The following is a 22973-nucleotide window of genomic DNA, read 5'->3' as shown; positions in this document are numbered from 1 at the left end:
TTTCTCTAAGGGTACCGTCACACAGTGCAATTTTGATCGCTACGACGGCACGATCCGTGACGTCGCAGCGATCGTATGATTATCGCTCCAGCGTCGTAGACTGCGGTCACACGTTGCAATCACGGCGCTGGAGCGATGCCGAAGTCCCCGGGTAACCAGGGTAAACATCGGGTAACTAAGCGCAGGGCCGCGCTTAGTAACCCGATGTTTACCGTGGTTACCAGCGTAAAAGTAAAAAAAAAAAAACCGTACATGCTCACCATCTGATGTCCGTCAGGTCCCTTGCCGTCCGCTTCCTGCTCTGACAGATCCGGCCGTACAGTGAGAGCAGAGCGCAGCGGTGACGTCACCGCTGTGATCTGCTCTCACTTTCCGGCCGGCAGACAGTCAGAGCGGGAAGCGGACGGCAAGGGACCGGACGGACATCAGATGGTGAGCATGTACGGTTTTTTTTTTTTTAATTTTACGCTGGTAACCACGGTAAACATCGGGTTACTAAGCGCGGCCCTGCGCTTAGTTACCCGATGTTTACCCTGGTTACCAGCGAACGCATCGCTGGATCGCTGTCACACAACGATCCAGCGATGTCAGCGGGTGATCAAGCGACGAAAGAAAGTTCCAAACGATCTGCTACGACGTACGATTCTCAGCAGGGTCCCTGATCGCTGCTGCGTGTCAGACACTGCGATATCGTAACGATATCGCTAGAACGTCACGAATCGTACCGTCGTAGCGATCAAAATTGCACTGTGTGACGGTACCCTTACACATTCACTTATATAACTTAACCTTTATAATCACTAAATGCTAAACAGGTCACTTATGACTAAAATAATCTATATTTTTCTACAAGCCGTACATTATCTGTCCACAGAGAATATCTGGCACTACAGCTCTTCACCGCCCAGATCAGGTCTGGGGTACATGCGACTCATGGCCTAGATAGAACAGTCTTTATCATGTGGCTCCGGTCACACGGCCATAGCACAGCTCCATGTGCGGTTTGTTCCTGGGATTCGTATGTATTCATTGTGGTCATGATGTAGATCATGCCATATTTCCAACATTTCCAGCAGAACCTGCCCCATGGTGTAAGAAACTATTAGCTAATGCATGCTTTTCCCAAAGCTTCACCTGATCCCAAGACAGGGAAAGAATCGCACAATACAATGATTGCTAGGATTTTTGTGAGGATGGAATGCATGGAGATTAAAACTAAATAAACAATAAAGCAAACTATCCCATTTAAACCCATGATATTTTGCCCTGGCGTAAGCTTAATCCCTACAGCTGAACACATGCCATCTAACCATGTGACCGCTGCTGCCAATCACTCAGCAGTCTTGCCCCATACATCATTATATTATTGGTGCCCACTGCCGTTAGGTGGTTATTGAAGCAAATATCATGGCAACTCCAGAACGTGTTGGTGCAAATGAAAACCGCTAATTGTTAGATCACAGACACTGATGACATCTTTTTAGACACTTAAAGGGACAGTCAGCACAGGAGAAGTAATGAAACCAAGTACAGGCACTCGGTGCTTCACAGCAGGGCCAATCATTTATATACAGTGCCTACAAGTAGTATTCAACCCCCTGCAGATTTAGCAGGTTTAGGGTACCGTCACACATTGAAATTTCCATCGCTACGACGTTACGATTCGTGACGTTCTAGCGATATCGTTACGATATCGCAGTGTCTGACACGCAGCAGCGATCAGGGATCCTGCTGAGAATCGTACGTCGTAGCAGATCGTATGAAACTTTCTTTCGTCGCTTGATCACCCGCTGACATCGCTGGATCGTTGTGTGTGACAGCGATCCAGCGATGTCTTCGCTTGTAACCAGGGTAAACATCGGGTAACTAAGCGCAGGGCCGCGCTTAGTAACCCGATGTTTACCCTGGTTACAAGCGTAAACGTAAAAAAACAAACCGTACATGCTCACCCGTCGGTGTCCTTCAGGTCCCTTGCCGTCTGCTTCCTGCTCTGAGTGCCGGCCGGAAAGTGAGAGCAGATCACAGCGGTGCTGCGATCTGCTCTCACTGTACGGCTGCACTCAGAGCAGGAAGCAGACGGCAAGGGACCTGAAGGACACCGACGGGTGAGTATGTACTGTTTTTTTTTTTACGTTTACGCTGGTAACCAGGGTAAACATCGGGTTACTAAGCGCGGCCCTGCGCTTAGTTACCCGATGTTTACCCTGGTTACCCGGGGACTTCGGCATCGCTCCAGCGCCGTGATTGCACCGTGTGACCGCAGTCTACGACGCTGGAGCAATATTCATACGATCGCTGCGACGTCACGGATCGTGCCGTCGCAGCGATGAAAATTTCAATGTGTGACGGTACCCTAACACATTTGGAATTAACTTGGCATTGTGACATTTGGACTGTAGATCAGCCTGGAAGTGTGAAATGCACTGCAGCAAAAAAGAATGTTATTTCTTTGTTTATTTTTTTTTTAAATTGGGAAAAGTCGTTTCAGAGGGTCATTTATTATTCAACCCCTCAACCCACCAGAATTCTGTTTGGTTCCCCTAAAGTATTAAGAAGTAGTTCAGGCACAAAGAACAATGAGCTTCACATGTTTGGATTAATTATCTCTTTTTCCAGCCTTTTCTGACTATTTAAGACCCTCCCCAAACTTGTGAACAGCACTCATACATGGTCAACATGGGAAAGACAAAGGAGCATTCCAAGGCCATCAGAGACAAGATCGTGGAGGGTCACAAGGCTGGCAAGGGGTACAAAACCCTTTCCAAGGAGTTGGGCCTACCCGTCTCCACTGTTGGGAGCATCATCCGGAAGTGGAAGGCTTATGGAACTACTGTTAGCCTTCCACGGCCTGGACAGCCTTTGAAAGTTTCCTCCCGTGACGAGGCCAGGCTTGTCCGAAGAGTCAAGGCTAACCCAAGGACAAGGAAGGAGCTCCGGGAAGATCTCATGGCAGTGGGGACATTGGTTTCAGTCAATACCATAAGTACCGTACTCCACCGCAATGGTCTCCGTTCTAGACGAGCCCGTGAGGTACCTTTACTTTCAAAGCGTCATGTCAAGGCTCGTCTACAGTTTGCTCATGATCACTTGGAGGACTCTGAGACTGACTGGTTCAAGGTTCTCTGGTCTGATGAGACCAAGATCGAGATCTTTGGTGCCAACCACACACGTGACGTTTGGAGACTGGATGGCACTGCATACGACCCCAAGAATACCATCCCTACAGTCAAGCATGGTGGTGGCAGCATCATGCTGTGGGGCTGTTTCTCAGCCAAGGGGCCTGGCCATCTGGTCCGCATCCATGGGAAGATGGATAGCACGGCCTACCTGGAGATTTTGGCCAAGAACCTCCGCTCCTCCATCAAGGATCTTAAGATGGGTCGTCATTTCATCTTCCAACAAGACAACGACCCAAAGCACACAGCCAAGAAAACCAAGGCCTGGTTCAAGAGGCAAAAAATCAAGGTGTTGCAGTGGCCTAGTCAGTCTCCTGACCTTAACCCAATTGAAAACTTGTGGAAGGAGCTCAAGATTAAAGTCCACATGAGACACCCAAAGAACCTAGATAACTTGGAGAAGATCTGCATGGAGGAGTGGGCCAAGATAACTCCAGAGACCTGTGCCGGCCTGATCAGGTCTTATAAAAGACGATTATTAGCTGTAATTGCAAACAAAGGTTATTCCACAAAATATTAAACCTAGGGGTTGAATAATAATTGACCCACACTTTTATGTTTAAAATTTATAAAAATTTAACTGAGCAACAAAACTTTTTGGTTTGTAAGATTTATGCATCTGTTAATAAATCCTGATCTTGTTTGAAGTTTGAAGGCTCTAACTTATTTGCATCTTATTAAACCTGCTAAATCTGGGGGGTTGAATACTACTTTTAGGCACTGTACACCTTCCCACTGGCTTGGTTTCCCTTCATCTCAGGGCTGACAATCAAAGACGCTGGGTGTGGAGATGAGGGAAGCCATGCAGGTGGGGAGGTGTATCTAAGGGATTGGCTCCACCATGATGCACATATGATGCCTGTACTTGGTTCCTACACTCATCCTATGCTGACAAGAGTCCCTTTAAACAGATTCTCCACCTCTCTTTGTAGACCTGTCAGATGGAAATAAAGGTCATTTATACTACGTGTACACAGCCCCTGAGCCGATGGAAAGAGATATAAACAGTGGGCACAGTATGGATAGACGCCTAGGCATTCGGCCAAGTCCAGTCTGCTACATTTCCCACCCAAACAATCTCTTGGCCTCTGTCTGGTGACTGGGGGCAATGCTGAAGTTTGTGTTGGTAGTTTTTCCAGCATATACTCTCAACTAAGCGCACAGCCACAATCTGCAGTTGGTGTGACGTATTAGCTGCGGGTTTTCCTACAATATTCAGGCACCGCTGTAGGGACACTGAATGACTCCAGCAGTCACCAGTTTTTTTTATTTTTTTTTTTTATATAGCAGCAGGAGATTTAAGCTTTTTATATAAATATATCTTGGAAAACCCCCTTAATAATTAGAAGACACTTTGTATATTATTGCTTTTGTGCCATTTGGCGTTTGTGTAATGACAGGTCTGGACAGGTCCGGCTGGGGAACCTTAGGAGCCAAAAATCTAACAATACAGTCACCAAAGACTGAGCACTAAAGCTGGTTGTGTGAGATGAAGAGGAACGTCTCTGCTCGGTGTCTCTGGGCCCCATTCTCATCCACTTCATATGTGCACTGCCTACATATTGGGAGCATCCACATGCTAACCTCCTCACCTGAGTGACAGCTAGAGGATAGGCTTCATCCCCCAGAACCACAGCAGCAGAATGAGCCAAACACCCTGCTGATCACATGTCAATGGCATTGCCTGCAGCTAGACAGGAAGGGGAATTTTATTAACCCCTTAAAGGGAATCTGTCAGTAGCATCGATCCTTCAAAGCCATCTTTATGGGAAAGTAGGTCATAGGAAGCGGAGTAAAATGATACCTTGATATCTGTAATCCGAAGAATGGTTCCTGTGAAATCCAAATTTTAATATGTAAATGAGCTGTTAAGATCTATGGGCAGGACATAGATCTTCCTGAGAATCTGCCTCCAGAACTTATTTAAAATGAAAGGGGTCCTGACGAGTGTGAGGTTCCTTTCACACATCACTTTTTTACCGTCAGTCACAATCCGTTGGCTCGACGGATCCGTCGCAGATTGTGAAAAACTGATGCGACGTATTTGTTTTTTTTACAGATCCGACTAGCGGATCTGGCTAATTGGAGCCTAAATAAAATCGGAGCATGCTCAGTTAAAAAAAATGGAATCTGTCCCGATTTTTCAACGTACACAAAAAACGTTACTTTGTCCGTCGTCTCCGGCCGCCGGACAAACAATTTTCGACAGATCCGGCGAACGACGGATGAAACGTGAGGCCATCCATCGCAAATACAAGTCTATGAGAAAAAAAACGGATCAGGCGGCATCAGTCACCGGATTTGTTTTTTTTTTTTTTTTTATTTGACGGATTGCGACTGATGGCAAAAAAACTGATGTGTGAAAGGGGCCTGAGACATGTAGCTCAGGAGAGTAGACTGTCACTCATTACATGTCTCACACTGGTATTGCCCCATTCATTTACAATGACCTCTGGAGGCAAATTCTCAGTCAGGGAGATCCATGTCCGGCCCATAGATCATAAAAGCTCATTTACATATAAGAAAAAACGGTAATTAGACATACCGGTAATTATATTTCCAGGAATCCATCCTGACAGCACCATGGAGGACGTCCTTCTTATCCGTAGTGGGACAGGAAACCACGAGAGTTCAAAAGGACCCTCCCCCTTCCACCCTTCAGTGATTTTCCAAGTAATACTTCTGGATGGATGCAAAAAAAGAATTTATTTGAACATAACAAGCATGTATACAAATGTTACTTCACATAGGTATGCTTTACATGTAATATAGGGAGGGAACTACCAGTGCTGTCAGGATGGATTCCTGGAAATATAATTACCGGTATGTCTAATTACCGTTTTCCAGGTCACCACCTGACAGCACCATGGAGAAGTACCAAAGTAGACTTTTTGGTTCTAGGGCGGGACTACTGCGTGAAGCACCTTCCTGCCAAAGGCTAGCTGAGATGACACAACGTCTAGTTTGTAATGCCTGGAAAAGGTACTGAGACTGGACCAGGAGGCAGCCCTGCAGATCTGATCTGCCGAAGCGCCCCCTTTCTCTGCCCATGAAGTGGCTATCGCCCTAGATGAATGAGCTTTTAAGTTGTCTGGAGGATTCTTACCCTGTGCTTTATAAGCTAGGCTAATAGTAGACCTTATCCATCTAGCGATGGTAGATTTTGAGGCTTTTTTCCCCTTATTTGGGCCTCCAAATAGAACGAACAGATTAGTATCCTGTCTCCATGCCCTAGTCGCCTCTAAATACTTAAGGACAGTTTCCCTAACATCCAAGTTATGATAAAACCTTTCCTTCTGGTTTTTGGGAAACTGACAGAAAGATGGAAGTACTACCTCCTGATTTATGTTTGAGTCTGAGACGACTTTCGGAAGGAAGCCTGGGTCAAGCTTTAGAACTAGCCTATCCTCAAAAATTTGCAGATAGGGGTTTTGAACAGAGAGCCTGGAGTTCCCCTAGTGTTGTGAATTTGGATTCTGGGCTCCCCCGGTGGCCGCTTGTGGAATTGGACTTGTCATCCTCTTTCCTGTTTCACCTGTTTCCATCAGTAGTGGGTGTCGCTATTTAAGCTCATTTCTCTGGTGGTTTCTTGCCGGTCAACAATGTTATCTGATGCCTCTCAGTGCTTGTTCCTGCTTCTGACAACTACTAGATAAGTTGGACTTTTGTCCATGTTTCGTTTTGCCTATTTGTTCCAGTTCACAGCTGAAGTTTTGTTACTGTGTCTGGAAAGCTCTCGTTGATCAGGGATTGCTACTCTGGTGTTATGAGTTAATACCAGAGTTTAAGGTAATCTCTGGATGGTGTTTTGTTAGTGTTTTTCTGCTGACCATGAAAGTATACTATCTGTCTTCTGCTATCTAGTAAGCGGACCTCAAATTTGCTAAAGACTATTTTCCTGCTGCGTTTGTTGTTTCATCTGAACTCACCGTCATTATATGTGGGGGGCAACTGTCTTCTTTGGAATATTTCTCTAGAGGTGAGCCAGGTCTTATATTTCCCTCTGCTAGCTATTTAGGTCTTAGGCCAGAGCTGGGCATCTAGCAATAAATAGGAAATGCTACCTGGCTATTTCTAGTTGCGCGGCAGGCTTAGTTCATGGTCAGTATAGTTCCGTCTTCCGAGAGCTTGTCCTTCTATAGGCTTGCTATGATCTCTGCCTGCAGAGATCATGACACCCTAGTCTCTTAGCTGACGTAATGGCCACTAGGAACGCCGTTTTGAGAGAAAGATTAGAGATGTTTATATCCTCAGCTAAGTCAAAGGGATCTTTGCATAACTCATTAAGGACCAGGTTAAGATCCCAAGGTGGGATGGTTTTCCTGATCAAGGGTCTCAGTCTTAAGACTGCCTTGGAAAAACGAGCAATCCAGGGGTGGGAGGCTAGAGAGGAGTCATAAAATACACTGAGGGCTGCCACCTGGACCCTCAGAGTACTTGGTTTAAGACCCTTTCTAAACCCTTGCTGCAAAAAATCAAGGATCTTGGGAATGTTAGGGCAATCAAGATCAACTATCGTATCTCCACAAAAACTGCAGAACCTCTTCCAAATTTTTAAATAAATTGCAGAGGTCACAGGTTTTCTACTTGCTTGGAGAACGGAGATGACTTCTTCCGATAGACCTCTTGCTTTTAAGATCTGGCGCTCAGGATCCAAGCCGCTAATTGGAGGCTGTCTGGGTCCTGATGAAGAACCGGGCCCTGGAGAAGTAGATCTCTTCTTTTTGGAAGGAATAGAGGCTCTTCCACTGCTAGTTTCTTCAATAAGGGGAACCAGCTCCTCTTGGGCCAGAACGGAACCACTAGGATGACCTGAGCTCTGTCTTCGTATATCTTCCTCAGGATTCTTGGGATAAGTGCAAGAGGGGGAAAGGCGTATAGGAGACCCCTGCTCCATGACTGGGAAAGTGCATCTACTCCTGTCGGACCTTCCCGAGGGTTTAGAGAGTAGAAGGTTCTGACTTTTGCGTTCTCTCTGGTGGCGAATAAATCCACCTCTGGAGTTCCCCATCGCTGGCATAGATCGATGAAAACTTCGTTGTTCAGTTCCCATTCTATGGCTGACAGCTTTCTCCTGCTCAGAAAATCCGCCACCTGGTTCCTTGATCCTTCCAGGTGAACTGCTGAAATCGAGAGGACTCTTCCCTCCGCCCACCTGAAGATTCGATCTGCAAGATGCTGTAATTTTACATGCCTCGGACCCCCCTGATGCCGTAGGAAGGCTACCGTCGTTGTATTGTCCGAGAAAACCTTCAGGTGCTTGTTCTCTAGCAGATGTTGGGCTGAATAGAGAACCTTCCAGACCGCGTGAAGTTCTCTGTGGTTCGAGGAATTCATGCTTTCCTCTGGGTTCCACTGTCCTTGATAAAATCTTCCTAGGACCTGACCACCCCATCCCTGTTGACTTGCGTCTGTGGTCACCGTGATAGCCGGAGAGAGGATCCATGGTACCCCGACCTGAAGGTTTTCGGGAATCGTCCACCATCGGAGGGATCTTCTGACCTGATGGGAAAGACGAAACTCCTTGTCCAGAGATGTCTGTCTTCTGTCCCAGGAAGTGAGGACTGCTCTCTGTAGGTGACGAGAATGAAATTGGCTCCAGTTGACGCAAGGAATGCAGGCCGTCATCATCCCCAGGATCTTCATTGCGTCTCTGATGGACACTCGGCTTTTTGAAAAATGGTAAATTTTTCTTATAATGTCGACCCGCTTCTTGTCTGGAAGGAAATACTCTCTGGCTTTTGAGTCTAGGATAACACCTAGAAATTTTATTCTCGATCTGGGGGTTAGGTGGGATTTTGACCAGTTTACCACCCAGCCTAAATTCTGCAGAGTGGAGATCACCAATTGACAGTCGATCTTGAGCTGCCCTACAGAATCTGCTGTCAGAAGGAAATCGTCTAGATAGGGTACTATCGTGACATTCTGATTTCTCAGATATGCCACTATCTCCACGACGATTTTTGTAAAGACTCTGGGTGCTGTTGCTAACCCAAAGGGGAGGCAGCAAAACTGGTAATGATAGATCCTTCCGTCCTTTTCTATCGCAAATCTGAGATATTTTTGGTGATCTCTGTGAATTGGAACATGGTAATATGCACTCTTTAGGTCTAAGGTGCACATTACCATGTCTTTCCCTAAAAGGGGAATTGTGGAACGAATGGATTCCATTTTGAACCTCTTGTACACCAGATACTTGTTTAGGGGTTTGAGGTTTATTATGGTCCTGGATTCTCCGGAGGGCTTTTTTATAGAGAAGAGGCCTGAATAATGACCCCTTCCTATTTCCTCCTGAGGAACTGGGGATATTGCTGCCATCTGCAGAAGATCCTGAATGTCCGACCACATAGGGGAGACGGAAGAGAGATGTACGTTGGACACGAAGTATTTTCCTGGGGGAAGAGAGCTGAACTCTATCTTGTACCCCTGAGAAATGACCTGGCGGACCCAAGGACTTTTGGTAATTTTCTCCCATTGTACCCGAAAGCCCAATAATCGCCCTCCTATTCTGATGGCGTAATTTCTTTCGAAATTCTGTTCTGGAAGTCGAGGGACCTGAATCCCTGTTCCTATTCCTGTCTCCCCCTTTTTGATAGCTCCACCTCCCTTGCTTGCCTTTACCCCTGTAGTCTGACCTCTGACCATAATAGGGTCTGCGAAAGGGCTGGTATTTTCTCTTTTTTTCCTCTGGAAACCCCTTCTTTTCGTCAGAAGCTTTTTCCAGGATGTCGTCAAGGATAGGTCTGAAGACCCTTCCCCCTAAGAACGGGATGGCGCACAGCTTGTTCTTAGAATGAACGTCGCCTGACCAATTTTTCAACCAAATAGCACGTCTGGCTGCATTCGACAAAGACTGACCCCTGGCTGTAAACCTAACCGATTCTGCTGTAGCATCTGCTAAAAAACCGGTAGCCAGTTTCAACAGAGGAATTGCATTAATAATGGTTTCTCTAGGGGTTTTGGACGATAACTGATCCTTCAAGTCATCCACCCACAAATGCATTGCCCGTGCTACCGACGTGGCCGCTATGTTCGTGCGGATTACTGCTGCCGAACTCTCCCAGGACCTTTTTAAGAGTCCATCCGCTTTGCGATCCATTGGCTCCTTTAAATTAGAGGAGTCCTCAAATGGAATGGCGGTTCTCTTGGAAACCTTCGCCAGAGGAATGTCAATCTTTGGGATATCCTCCCAGTCCTTGACATCTTCGTGATCAAAAGGGAGGCGGAGTCTAAAGTCTTTAGGAATTGATAATTTCTTTTCTGCCTCCTCCCATTCCTCTATAATCATAGAGCGAATGTGAGCATTGACAGGAAAGACCTTTGAGGTGTGAGAGCGCAGCCCCCCGAACATCTCGTCCTGCACTGAACGGGTAGATGTGGGTTCTTCAATCTGCATAGTCTGTCTAACAGCACCCAACAGTTCCTCAATATCATTAGATGAGAAAAGATATCTTTTCCCCTTCTCTGGGGGATCTCTGCTCAATTCCTCCTCCTCTAGGTCGGATTCAAAAGAGCTGTCCACGGATGACAGATCTGATTCTCTCTGCCTTTTCCTGGATTTCTGGGAATCCTGGGGGTCAGACTGCATGGGCTGGGGAAGCGATAGGCTGGATATTGAAGCCTGCACTTCTTCTCTGATTATGGTCCTCATGTTCGTCATCAGAGCGGCCTGCTCTTCCCCCAAGATACGACTGGTGCACGACTCGCATAGGGATTTCTGCCAGGAGTCCTTCAGTTTTACGGCACAGAGGGGACATTTCTTGCCTCTCCCAGATCTCTTAACCGCCGAGGCCTATAATATATAATATATATAAAGGGGTAATTCCTATATGGCCTCCTTTATGAGGTAGCAGGGCCTGGGACTTACATGTGCCTGGGGCTCCTGCTGCGTATCAAGCTTTGGATTATCCTCCATTCTTGCTCGACAAGCCACCCCAGCCCACACATACCTTTTATACCGCTGCCGCCATGTTCCGGACCTCCCTCGCTCCAGGGTAGAAGGAGATGAAAGACGCCGAACCCATGCTGCCGGCCGCGACCCGGAAGTGACGAGCGCAGCAGCCGCGAACCGGAAGTGACTCGTGCCGGAGCGCGATCCGCCGCGCTCCTCTGCCGTCACGTCGATTCTCGCTCTCCAGGATGACCTGCTGCCATACCCCCGTAAGCGCTTGGTCAGGAATCCATCCCGCAGAGGCGCCATTCTGCAGGTACATCGTGGGTCTTGCGTCCAGGGTCGAGAGCCCCCCAGGGGGGAAGCGACCCATAAACCGGGAGCAGCGCTTACACCGGTTGAAGCTGAGTGACCCTATAGTACGGGTATCAGCTTGGCAGATTCTTCCAGCGGGAAGGAAGAGGCCGAGCCCCCCCGATCCACGCTGTCTGCACGGAACAGACGGAACTCTCGTCGTTCCCATCCACAGTGGGACAGGAAAAACACTGAAGGGTGGAAGGGGGAGGGTCCTTTTGAACTCTCGTGGTTTCCTGTCCCACTACGGATAAGAAGGACGTCCTCCATGGTGCTGTCAGGTGGTGAGCTGGAAACATGGATTTCTCTGAAATAAGACATCGGATCGCAGATATCAAGGTATTGTATTCAGTTTCCTATGACCTACATAGGAACAGCAGAGAACAGGCCATCTAATAAGTGTACAGAGCAGCACTCTGTGCTGACAGAAGTTTATTTTCTCCCTGCCAGCCGATTTACACAACGCGTTTTCACAGATCTTATTACACTGTCTCATCACGGCATTATTGAATAAGGCCAGTGTTATTCTGGTTTGGCCTCAGTTCATATCGTCAGTCAGAACTAGCTGTTACTGACAGTTTTATCTGGTATGATGGAGTTGTACCTTTTTTTAATGCGGTTTCTAAAGCAAAGCCGTATTTTATGCCACAGATACTGAATACGGCTTTCTAAGCAGCGTGCACACTCCTAGCTGAGCTGGATGCCATGCACTGTGTGTCAGTGCAGCAGCGGTTACCTCAGTCACACACTGCATGGGATATTGCTCCAGTCTACCTTTTTTATGCCATCCATTAAAGGATTGACCACTTTCTTATATTAAAGGGCAAAATCGTATACGAGATAAGGCCACCTCCATCAGGGGCTTATCTACAGCATTCTGTAATGCCAGGGTTGCCACCGCTGCAGAAATCACATGCCAGCCAGGAGAGGACTCCGACATTCAGCTCCAGCAGTTTTAGGAGAGGAGGGGAGTCAGTAACGTAATGCGGTTTATTGTATTACTGCACGATGGAAGGGGTTTAAAAACAATTCAGAGGTGGACAACCATTGTAAGAGGGATTTTATATATTATGGAACAGATTTTATAAGTTGCAATCTGAAAAACTGCAGCCCAAATACTCCAGAGTGTGCAGTTAGAGAAAGTTTCACCTAATGTTTTCTGTTGAACTGAATACAAGATGTAACAGGCATTGCAGAGCAAAATATAACTACGGTATTTTTTTTTTTTTATCACCCCTCCCAGTGGCAGAGATGTTAGCGATCAGAGTACTTGGCACCTAAACAGTTTAGTCCTCCATACAGTCCAATGCGCTCCCCACCGTCCTCCATACAGTCCAATGCGCTCCCCACCGTCCTCCATACAGTCCAATGCGCTCCCCACCGTCCTCCATACAGTCCAATGCGCTCCCCACCGTCCTCCATACAGTCCAATGCGCTCCCCACCGTCCTCCATACAGTCCAATGCGCTCCCCACCGTCCTCCATACAGTCCAATGCGCTCCCCACCGTCCTCCATACAGTCCAATGTGCTCCCCACCGTCCTCCATACAGTCCAATGCAGTTTCCTCCCACATTCCAAAGTCATACTGATAGGGAATTTAGATTGTGAGCCCCATTGGGGACAGCGATGATAATGTCTGTAAAGCGCTGTGGAATATGTTGGCGCTATATAAAAATAAAGATTATTATTACTGTGTGAGAGACACTGCTCACTACCTGTGCCACCAGTGTGATTATTAGCTGTCTGCGCCAGCAATCATTGTGGGGGGGGAGGGGCGGTGCAGCAGAGTTGGCAGCGCTACATTTGCTTTGGTAATGCTGTGTGTATTTGCTCCTTCTAACAAAGTGCATCTGAATGAGGAGAGCTACTACAAGTATTTGTGATGCCCTGACACTAAGCATCCCCAAATAAATGCAAGATACAAAGAAGGTTTTTTTTTGTTTTTTTTTAACAGCGCTTTAAGCCACATGTACAGAAATACACAAAAAACAAAAGCCCAAACTATGCCTGATCAGGAATTCAGATAAGTGACTTGGGTTTTTTTGGGGTTTTTTCACTTAAGTGGGTGTAATTGGGACTAGAAAACTGACAATTGTTTTTCATAAAATAAATAATAAATTGCGCCCCCGCCTGCTTGGCGTTTCCCCCACATTCACCGTAGATGTGGTCTGTGGCCATCACTCCGCTGAGAGGCGCTCGGATTACCCCCACATAGTGAGCTGGCTGACTCAGTGGCCTCATCCTGCAGGCAGCGATCACCACGAGCATATAGAAGGCACAGCGTTTAGCCCCAAATAATTGTCCAGACCCCTTGAGCATGGCACATTTGGTAGACGACCCCCCCCCCATACAATACATGGGACACGTACTAGTGCCCCCCAGCGCACGGCTCCGGCCAGTGCAGGGCACCACAGCAGCGCTGGAAGGTGGGGACAGTCAGGAAACAAGACCCTTCACCGAGAAGAGGAAACCCCCTAACCAGCTCCCCTGGTCACGTGAGCGCCCTGTTTATAACCAGGCCGCGCATGCGCACACGCTTCCTCCATTCATTCACTGGAAAACAGCGCTGTCAGTGACAGGTAGCGCCAGTATAACGCCGCCGCCGCCAGCACAATGGGATCATTCCTGCGCCGGCCGCGTCCACACCACCGTAAACTCACTAATAAATGTTACATAAGCGACAGCCTGAACTGAGCGCACAAGCACCGGCACAGCGCCCCCTATGGTAGGTGTGCGCACTACAGCGCCCAGGCCATTGAAAGGCAGAAAATGGCCAAAAGCAGAGTATTCGGTGACGGCGCCGCGGTCCCGGCCGGCCCTGGAGGCTGCGCACACACAGGCGGTGACAGCCGGGACGGGCGCAGCTCCGGGGATGAATGAGCCGCCAGCTGTGAGGAGAACACGTCGTGTGTGGAGGAGTCGGACCTGCCGGGGTCGCCGCTGCCGTACACTGCTGTACACCGGGCCGGCCCGACACTGCCGGAAATGAATGAACTTTCCCAGCCAGAGACAACAACACTGACAAAAACAATGAACGTCACAGGCTGCGCCTCCAGCGCTCCCCGGCGGCCGCCTGCCCCGTCCCCGCTCTCCCCAGCGCCACACTGCGGTGTACACCGCCCGGCCCCCGCCTGGTGTCATGTCACCTGCTCCACTGTCACACAAACTTTCTTTATCTACTTACCAAACCCGTCGCCATTACCTAATCGCTACCCCCATAAAATGCCTTGGGGGGCAGGAGCTACACGAGAACTCGAACTCCCATTGGCTGCTCAGCAAATCAATCAAGAAGACGACACTTCTTATTGGTGAAAAGTTATGCCTGTCAGCTATTGGCTACCAGTGTGAAGGAGAAGACGTCCATTCATTGGCCGAGCTGCGTGACAGTCACCTGGATTCTCGTCATGGGATTGGTTCGCTTAGGAATGTTTTGTCATGTTGATCAGAGTTTTCGGGCCTTGGCGCTCATGGGAATTGTAGTCTGTTTAGGGCTCCACATGTATATGTTCATGAAGCGAGAGACCTACATGTCCCACGGTGCATTGCGGCCGAGGTTACTGATTGTAAACAAGAGTCACTGGGACACGTGTATCAGATTGTGCTTGTTACGATTCTGAGAATGAGCTGGAAGGGGGCGCTGCGCGTGCATTGCTCATACTTTCCACTGTCACTGAGCGAGGGAATAACAGCTGTCACTGTGCTGCCAGCCACTTCAAGCTGTAGTCCATGGACACATACAGAGTCCTGGCTCTACATCAGTTTATGAGAAACAGTGATTACTCCTCATCCACCAGGTCAGGCTGAGGGTCTGCTTCCTGTGCCCCGTCCCTGTCTGGGACCAGTGGTCTCATGGAGTTACGACTTGTAGAGAAATGTATAATCCCTTATGGCTCATTGCCAGCGCACTGCTGTGAGGGCGGAGGACCTACAGGAATGGCGGTTATGGAACTTGCGTGTTTGGGCCAAAATTATTATGTTTTTATAGCGCCATTTATTCCATGGCGCTTTACATGTGAAAATGGGACAAATATAGACAAGTACAATAAACGTGAGCAAAAACAAGGCACACACACAAGTACAGAAGGAGAGAGGACCCTGCCTGCGAGGGCTCACAGTCTACAGGGGATGGGTGAGGATACACTAGGAGAGGGTAGAGCTGGTTGTGTGGTGGTTCAGTACACTGAGGATCACTGCAGGCTGTAGGCCTTCAGGTTCTTTTTGAAAGTTTCCGTGGTAGGCGAGAGTCTGATGTGTTGGGGTAGAGAGTTCCTGATTATGTGGGGAAGCAGAGGCGTAGCTAGGGTTTTGGTTCAGGGGGGCGAAGCTTCTGAGTGGGCCCCTAACCAGGTAACCTTGATTACAACTGGGTGATGCACGTTAACATACCTCCCAACCGTCCCAGATCCCGCGGGACTGTCCTGATTTTGACAGTCAGCCCCGCGATCCCGGGAGGGACATTAGTTGTCCCGCACTACGTGTTTTTTTGGGGTTTTTTTTATAAAAGTTGGGTCACCTACAAACCGCCCCGCCCCCCCCTGCCCGCCCCCGCCCGCCCGCATCCCACCCACCCTCCTTGAAGACAATACTCACCCTGCTCCAGCGGTGGCTGGTCTCGGCTTCTGCAGCGCTCCTGAATGAGCGGTCACGTGGTACCGCTCATTTAAGGTCATGAATATGCGCATATTCATGACCTATAATAAGCGGTATCACATGACCGCTTACACAGGAAGAAGGTGCTGAGCCGGGAGTCGTGACACAGCGTTAGAGGGATGGCCGCGCGGTGAGGAGCATCATGTGCAGTCATTATACAGTATGAAGCATCATGTGGGGTCATTATACAGTATGGAACATCATGTGCAGTCATTATACAGTATGGAGCATCATGTGCAGCCAGTATACAGTATGGAGCATCATGTGCAGTCATTATACAGTATGGAGCATCATGTGTGGCCATTATACAGTATGGAGCATCATGTGCGGTCAATATACAGTATGGAGCATCATGTGCAGTCATTATACAGTATGGAGCATCATGTGCGGTCATTATACAGTATGGAGCATCATGTGCGGTCATTATACAGTATGGAGCATCATGTGAGGCCATTATACAGTATGGAGCATCATGTGTGGCCATTATACGGTACGAAGTATCATGTGCAGCCAGTATACAGTATGGAGCATCATGTGCAGTCATTATACAGTATGGAGCATCATGTGTGGCCATTATACAGTATGGAGCATCATGTGCAGTCATTATACAGTATGGAGCATCATGTGGGGTCATTATACAGTATGGAACATCATGTGCGGTCATTATACAGTATGGAGCTTCATGTGCGGCCAGTATACAGTATGGAGCATCATGTGCGGTCATTATACAGTATGGAGCATCATGTGTAACCATTATACAGTATGGAGCATCATGTGTGGCCATTATACAGTATGGAGCATCATGTGCAGTCATTATACAGTATGGAGCATCATGTGCGGTCATTATACAGTATGGAGCATCATGTACGGTCATTATACAGTATGGAGCATCATGTGTGTTCATTATACAGTATGGAGCATCATGTGCGGTCATTATACAGTATGGAGCGTCATGTGTGGTCATCATACAGTATGGAGCATCATGTGTGGCCATTATACAGTATGGGGCACTGTGTGGCCATATTTTTTTGTTTATAATTATTGTATATGAAACAGTCTGATCGGCAGTGCTAAATGGGTGTGGTTGGGTTGTGGATATGGGTGTGACTAATTATGAATGGGTGTGGTCAGAGGCGTGGCCTAAAATTTACTTTGTCCCTCTTTCCCATCTTCAAAAGTTGGGAGGTATGCATTAATAGTGGAGAAGAACCTCAGCAGATGACCGCGCTGTTACTGAAGATAATCTCTATATAATGGCCAACATGGATATTACCGCCATATGGTCAGTGGTAGATACCAGCCCTACAGAACATATGAGATCACAGCACAGTTGCAGATAATGTCTTACCGCTGACGTTCTTTCTGAAGGAGTCGTCACTTTTCCCGTCTTTTCCATCTGGCCCAGACTGACATGACAACTTCTTCCAGCAACGACTCGGCTGCACAGAATACAACAAAGACACGTTTGACTTCTCATATTCCAGCCATCACCATCTATTCCCAACGTGCACAAACTCCTCATCCTGCTGATACCCCAATGCTGAGCTGCTGCCGTATGTGTCCCTATTACTGCACCTGATACCCCAACACTGAGCCGCTGCTGACATATGTGTCCCTATTATTGCACCTGATACCCCAATACTGAGCCGCTGCTGCCATATGTGACCCTAGTACTGCACCTGATACCCCAATACTGAGCCACTGCTGCCGTATGTGACCCAATTACTGCACCTGCTGTGTGGTTCTCTGTGCCCTCTAAATTCTAAAGCAACCCTCTATAATATAGTAATGCCGAGTGCAAGTGCCCTAGAAAACAGTGCCCACATTGTGCCCCCTAGAAAGTAATATTGCCATGTGTACCCCTTTGATAGTCACAGTAACCTGAGTTCCCCTATATCAATAAGTGTGCACTTAACATTGAATAATGTCCTGAGTCTCCCCCCTGTACAGCTCCCCTATACACAGCATGCTTTCTTATACATAACATGATGCCTCCTCACTGTAATGTACCAACACACAGTATACTAATCCCTTAGTAGCCCCCAAACTGCTTGATGGACCCAACACTGTATGATGGCCTCTACACTGTAATCCCCACACTGTATGATGGCCCCCTAGATAGCCTGCATATAGTATAATGTGCCAGATAGCCCTCAATATAGTATAATACATTCCCCATAGGCCTGTATAGTATAATGCACTCCCCACAGGCCTGTATAGTATAATGCACTCCCTATAGGCCTGTATAGTATAATGCATTCCCTATAGGCCTGTATAGTATAATGCACTCCCCATAGGCCTGCATAGTATAATGCTTTCCCCATAGGCCTGTGTAATAATTATAGGGTTAACTCAGGAGACTCTTTGCGTGGAACAAGACAACTACAGGACACAGTTTTATAAGTGGTAAAGTCTACATTATCACACATGATTCAAACAGGTGCAGAGAGAAACTCACGTCCACAACACTTGGTGCAAATAATAAACGCAGCTTAGCAGTCTATAGGAAACTTCAGAGGAAAATGCAATCAAGCAGAAAGTCTATGAAGCACAGTAATTCTTTAGGATACTTGACACGAATAAATCCTTGTCTTAGTCCAGTCACAGATAGATATGCTTATTAGGCAGTTCAAATCATATCTTAGCTCAACCAGGGAGGCCTGGTTAATAGTCTCAGGTTATTGCAAAGCAGAAACAGCTTACATGTCCAGCAAATGCAGATGGAAGTAAACACGAACAGCAGATGAAGGAGGATTACTGGAAACTTGTGTATGCAGCAGGAACTCAGAGCAGAGTAGCAGGATCACCACACAGGTTCACAGGAGCAGGTGTATAGCCAGGGAGTAATCAGAGGTCAGGAGCTGGATGCAAGGCAGAATACTCTAGCACAGACTGAAGGCTGGGGTGGAGTTTTATAGCAGGAAGACACAGTGCACATGAGACCAAAGTCGCCATCTTGGAAAAGGGCAGTAAAGCACAAAAGATAAAAAATGTTCAGAGTCCTGACATTACTCCCTCATTAGAAGCGGCCTCAGGACGATCCTGGACCTGGTTTCTCAGGGAATCTCTGATGAAAACGAGAAATCTTCTGTTGGTCATTGATGTTTTCCAAAGTTTCCCAAGAGTCTTCCTCAGAGGGATATCCCTGCCATCTTATCAGATATTGGAGCCGATTCCTGCGAATCCTGGAATCAATAATTTCCTCCACCACGAATTGTTCTTGCCCATCAATCACCACAGGCTGCGGAGGTGGCACAACACGTCCCTGGAAGGTATTAGGAGATACAGGCTTTAGTAAAGATACATGAAAAACTGGGTGTACCTTCATTGTTCTAGGCAGCTTCAGCCGGCAGGCCACAGAGCTCTCAATACCGTTGATCTTGAAAGGGCCCATGAATTTCTGTCCAAGTTTTTGTGAAGGAACGTTTAACTTCAGATTCTTAGTTGCTAACCACACGGAATCTCCTACCTTGAATATGGGTGCAGGTTTACAGAATCTATCAGCCGATCTCTTATAACGTTCTTGAGCTGTGGTCAGGGATTCCTTCAGAACCTCCAGATTCTGTCTCATCGCAGTCAGCCTTTCCTCCACTGCCGGAACCAGAGAATTAATTGGAGACCTAGGTAAAATAGATGATAACCCAGATTGGCAAAGAAAGGTGTAAATTTAGTGGAGGCTCTCTGAGAATTATTATATGAAAATTCTGCTAACGGCAACAACTCCAACCAATCATCCTGGAGATAGCTGACATAACATCTTAGATATTGTTCCAGCGTCTGGTTGGTACGCTCAGTCTGACCATTTGTCTGGGGATGGTAAGCAGAAGAGAGACAGACATTAATATTGAGTGCAGAGCAAAACCCCTTCCAGAATCTTGAAGTGAACTGTACTCCACGGTCAGAGATGATCTCATCCGGAACCCCGTGCAACCGAAAGACATTCTGTATAACCAAGTTCACTGTAGCGAAGCACAGGAGAAGTCTTGGATGCGGTTGTGGGAAGAAGAGATAAGAGGGGAGTAGAGAAGGAGATCTTGAGAGGATCGAAGGTTGCGTGTAGGTAAGTACTGGGTGACAGGTTGGGGATGGCTTTGTATGTCATAGTAAGGGTTTTGAACTGGAGTCTCTGGACGATAGGAAGCCAGTGAAAGGCTTGGCATAAGGGAGAGGCTGGGGAATAGTGGGGAGACAGGTACATTAGTCGGGCAGCAGTGTTTTTGTGGTGTCGCAGTCAAGGAATTCGCGGATCCGGGAAATATTTTTGAGTTTGAGTCCAATACCTCCTTCAGGGTGCAGCCAAGCTCTGTAGCATGAGTCGGGGGTTATCGGGGTATCGGTCCTTGTGGGGTGCACTTACAAGGCGCTGGGCAGCTCATCTGATCTAATAGTATGGCGCCATTTTGTGAAAGCCCAGAGTCTGCCGCACCCTTGCACCCCCTCCTCCCAGCCAAGGGGCCGCAGCATTGTCCCACTCCTGTCGCCACCTCCAGCTTCCTGCAGCACTGATCCAGCTCCACCGCAGTAAGCTACATTTGGATTATAATACGCACCCCCATTTTCTCGCCAAATTTAGGTGGGGGAGTGCATCTTATAATCCAAAAAATACGGTATTTAAAAGCAAATTAACTAAAAGAAGAAAAATGTATGTAAATACTATGGGATCATTATATAACCCCTGGCAAAAATTATAGAATCACCGGCCTTGGAGGATGTTCATTCAGTTGTTTAATTTTGTAGAAAAAAAAGCAGATCACAGACATGGCACAAAACTAAAGTCATTTCAAATGGCATCTTTCTGGCTTTAAGAAACACTAAAAGAAATCAAGAACAAAAAATGTGGTAGTCAGTAATGGTTACTTTTTTTAACCAAGCATAGGGGAAATATTATGGAATCACTCAATTCTGAGGGAAAAATTATGGATTACCCTGAAAATTTTCATACCCAAAAATAACACCTGCATCAAATTAGATCTGCTCATTAGTCTGCATCTAAAAAGAAGGGATCACACCTTGGAGAGCTGTTGCACCAAGTGGACTGACATGAATCATGGCTCCAACACGAGATATGTCAATTGAAACAAAGGAGAGGATTATCAAACTCTTAAGAGGGTAAATCATCACGCAATGTTGCAAAAGATGTTGGTTTTTCGCAGTCAGCTGTGTCTAAAATCTGGACCAAATACAAACAACACAGGAAGGTTGTTAAAGGCAAACATACTGGTAGACCAAGGAAGACATCAAAGCGTCAAGACTGGAAACTTAAAGCAATATGTCTCCAAAACAGGAAATGCACAACAAAACAAATGAGGAGCGAATGGGTGGAAACTGGAGTCATTGTCTGTGATCGAACTGTAAGAAACCGCCTAAAGGAAATGGGATTTACATACAGAAAAGCTAAATGAAAGCCATCATTAACACCTAAACAGAAAAAAACAAGGTTACAATGGGCTGAGGAAAAGCAATCGTGGACTATGGATGACTGGATGAAAGTCATATTCAGTGATTAATCGCAAATCTGCATTAGGCAAGGTTATGATGCTGGAACTTTTGTTTTGTGCCATCCCAATGAGATTTATAAAGATGACCGCCTGAAGAGAACATGCAAATTTCCACAGTCATTAATGATATGGGGCTGCATGTCAGGTAAAGGCACTGGGGAGATGGCTGTCATTACATCTTCAATAAATGCACAAGTTTATGTTGATATTTTGGACACTTTTCTTATCCCATCAATTGAAAAGATGTTTGGGGATGATGAAATCATTTTTTAAGATGATAATGCATCCTGCCATAGAGCAAAAACTGTGAAAACATTCCTTGAAAAAAGACACATAAGGTCAATGTCATGGCCTGCAAATAGTCTGGATCTCAATCCAATTGCAAATCTTTGATGGAAGTTGAAGAAAATGGTCCATGACAAGGCTCCAACCTGCAAAGCTGATCTGGCAACAGAAATCAGAGAAAGTTGGAGCCAGATTGATGAAGAGTACTGTTTGACACTCATTAAGTCCATGCCCCAGAGACTGCAAGCTGTTAGAAAAGCCAGAGGTGGTGCAACAAAATACTAGTGATGTGTTGGAGTGTTTTTTTTTTTGTTTGTTTTTCATGATTCCGTAATTTGTTCCTCAGAATTGAGTGATTCCATAATTTTCCCCTATGCTTGGTTACAAAAAGTAACCATTACTGACTACCACATTTTTTGTTCATGATTTCTTTTAGTGTTTCTTAAAGCCAGGAAGTTGCCATTTGAAATGACTTTAGTTTTGTGCCATGTCTGTGATCTGCTTTTTTTCTACAACATTAAACAACTGAATGAACATCCACAAAGGCCAGTGATTCCATAATTTTTGCCAGGGGTTGTATAAAAAGCTTTATTAACAAATGACAAGGAAGAAGTGGCACAGAATGCAAAAAGTTAAAAGACATTAAAAAGCCAATCGACCATAGATATAAACAGATGTGAAAGGCTATAGTAAGGCCACATGCACACCTTCAGTATTTTACCTCAGTATTTGTAAGCCAAAACCAGGAGTTGAACAATCAGAGGAAAAGTATAATAGAAACATATGCACCACTTCTGTATTTCTCACCCGCTCCTGGTTTTGACTTACAAATACTGATATAAAATACTGACCAAATCCTGAACATATGAATGTGGGCTTAGGCCCTTTCACACATCAGTGTCTCCAGTACGGGTGGTGACAGTTTTCACACATACCGGAGACACTGACACATGTAGACCCATTCAAATGAATGGGTCTGTGCACATATCTGTGTTTTTTCACAGACCATGTATCCGAGTGACACAAACGTAGACATGTCCGTTTTTGTGCAGCTGCATGGATCACACAGACTCATTCAAGTGAATAGGTTCGTGTAAACATGTACCACACACGGATGCT

The 22973-nt window shown here is 46.6% G+C and overlaps 1 protein-coding gene across 1 annotated transcript in view; it reads right to left on the bottom strand.

Annotated features, from left to right (window-relative positions):
* HBP1 (HMG-box transcription factor 1) overlaps nucleotides 1–14718 on the bottom strand; it is a 43105-nt gene extending 28387 nt beyond the window's left edge. Inside the window, exon 1 of the mRNA XM_077264795.1 lies at nucleotides 14606–14718. Within this exon, the coding sequence (XP_077120910.1) occupies nucleotides 14606–14620 (15 nt within the window). The 5' untranslated portion in view covers nucleotides 14621–14718. The remainder of the gene's footprint in view (nucleotides 1–14605) is intronic.
* Nucleotides 14719–22973: the final 8255 nt, after the last annotated feature.

Source organism: Ranitomeya variabilis, chromosome 5 (genome assembly GCF_051348905.1).
Source record: "Ranitomeya variabilis isolate aRanVar5 chromosome 5, aRanVar5.hap1, whole genome shotgun sequence".
Lineage (NCBI taxonomy): Eukaryota > Metazoa > Chordata > Amphibia > Anura > Dendrobatidae > Ranitomeya > Ranitomeya variabilis.
The sequence above is the reverse complement of the archived record's forward strand: the minus strand, read 5'-3'. Positions and strand labels throughout refer to the sequence as shown.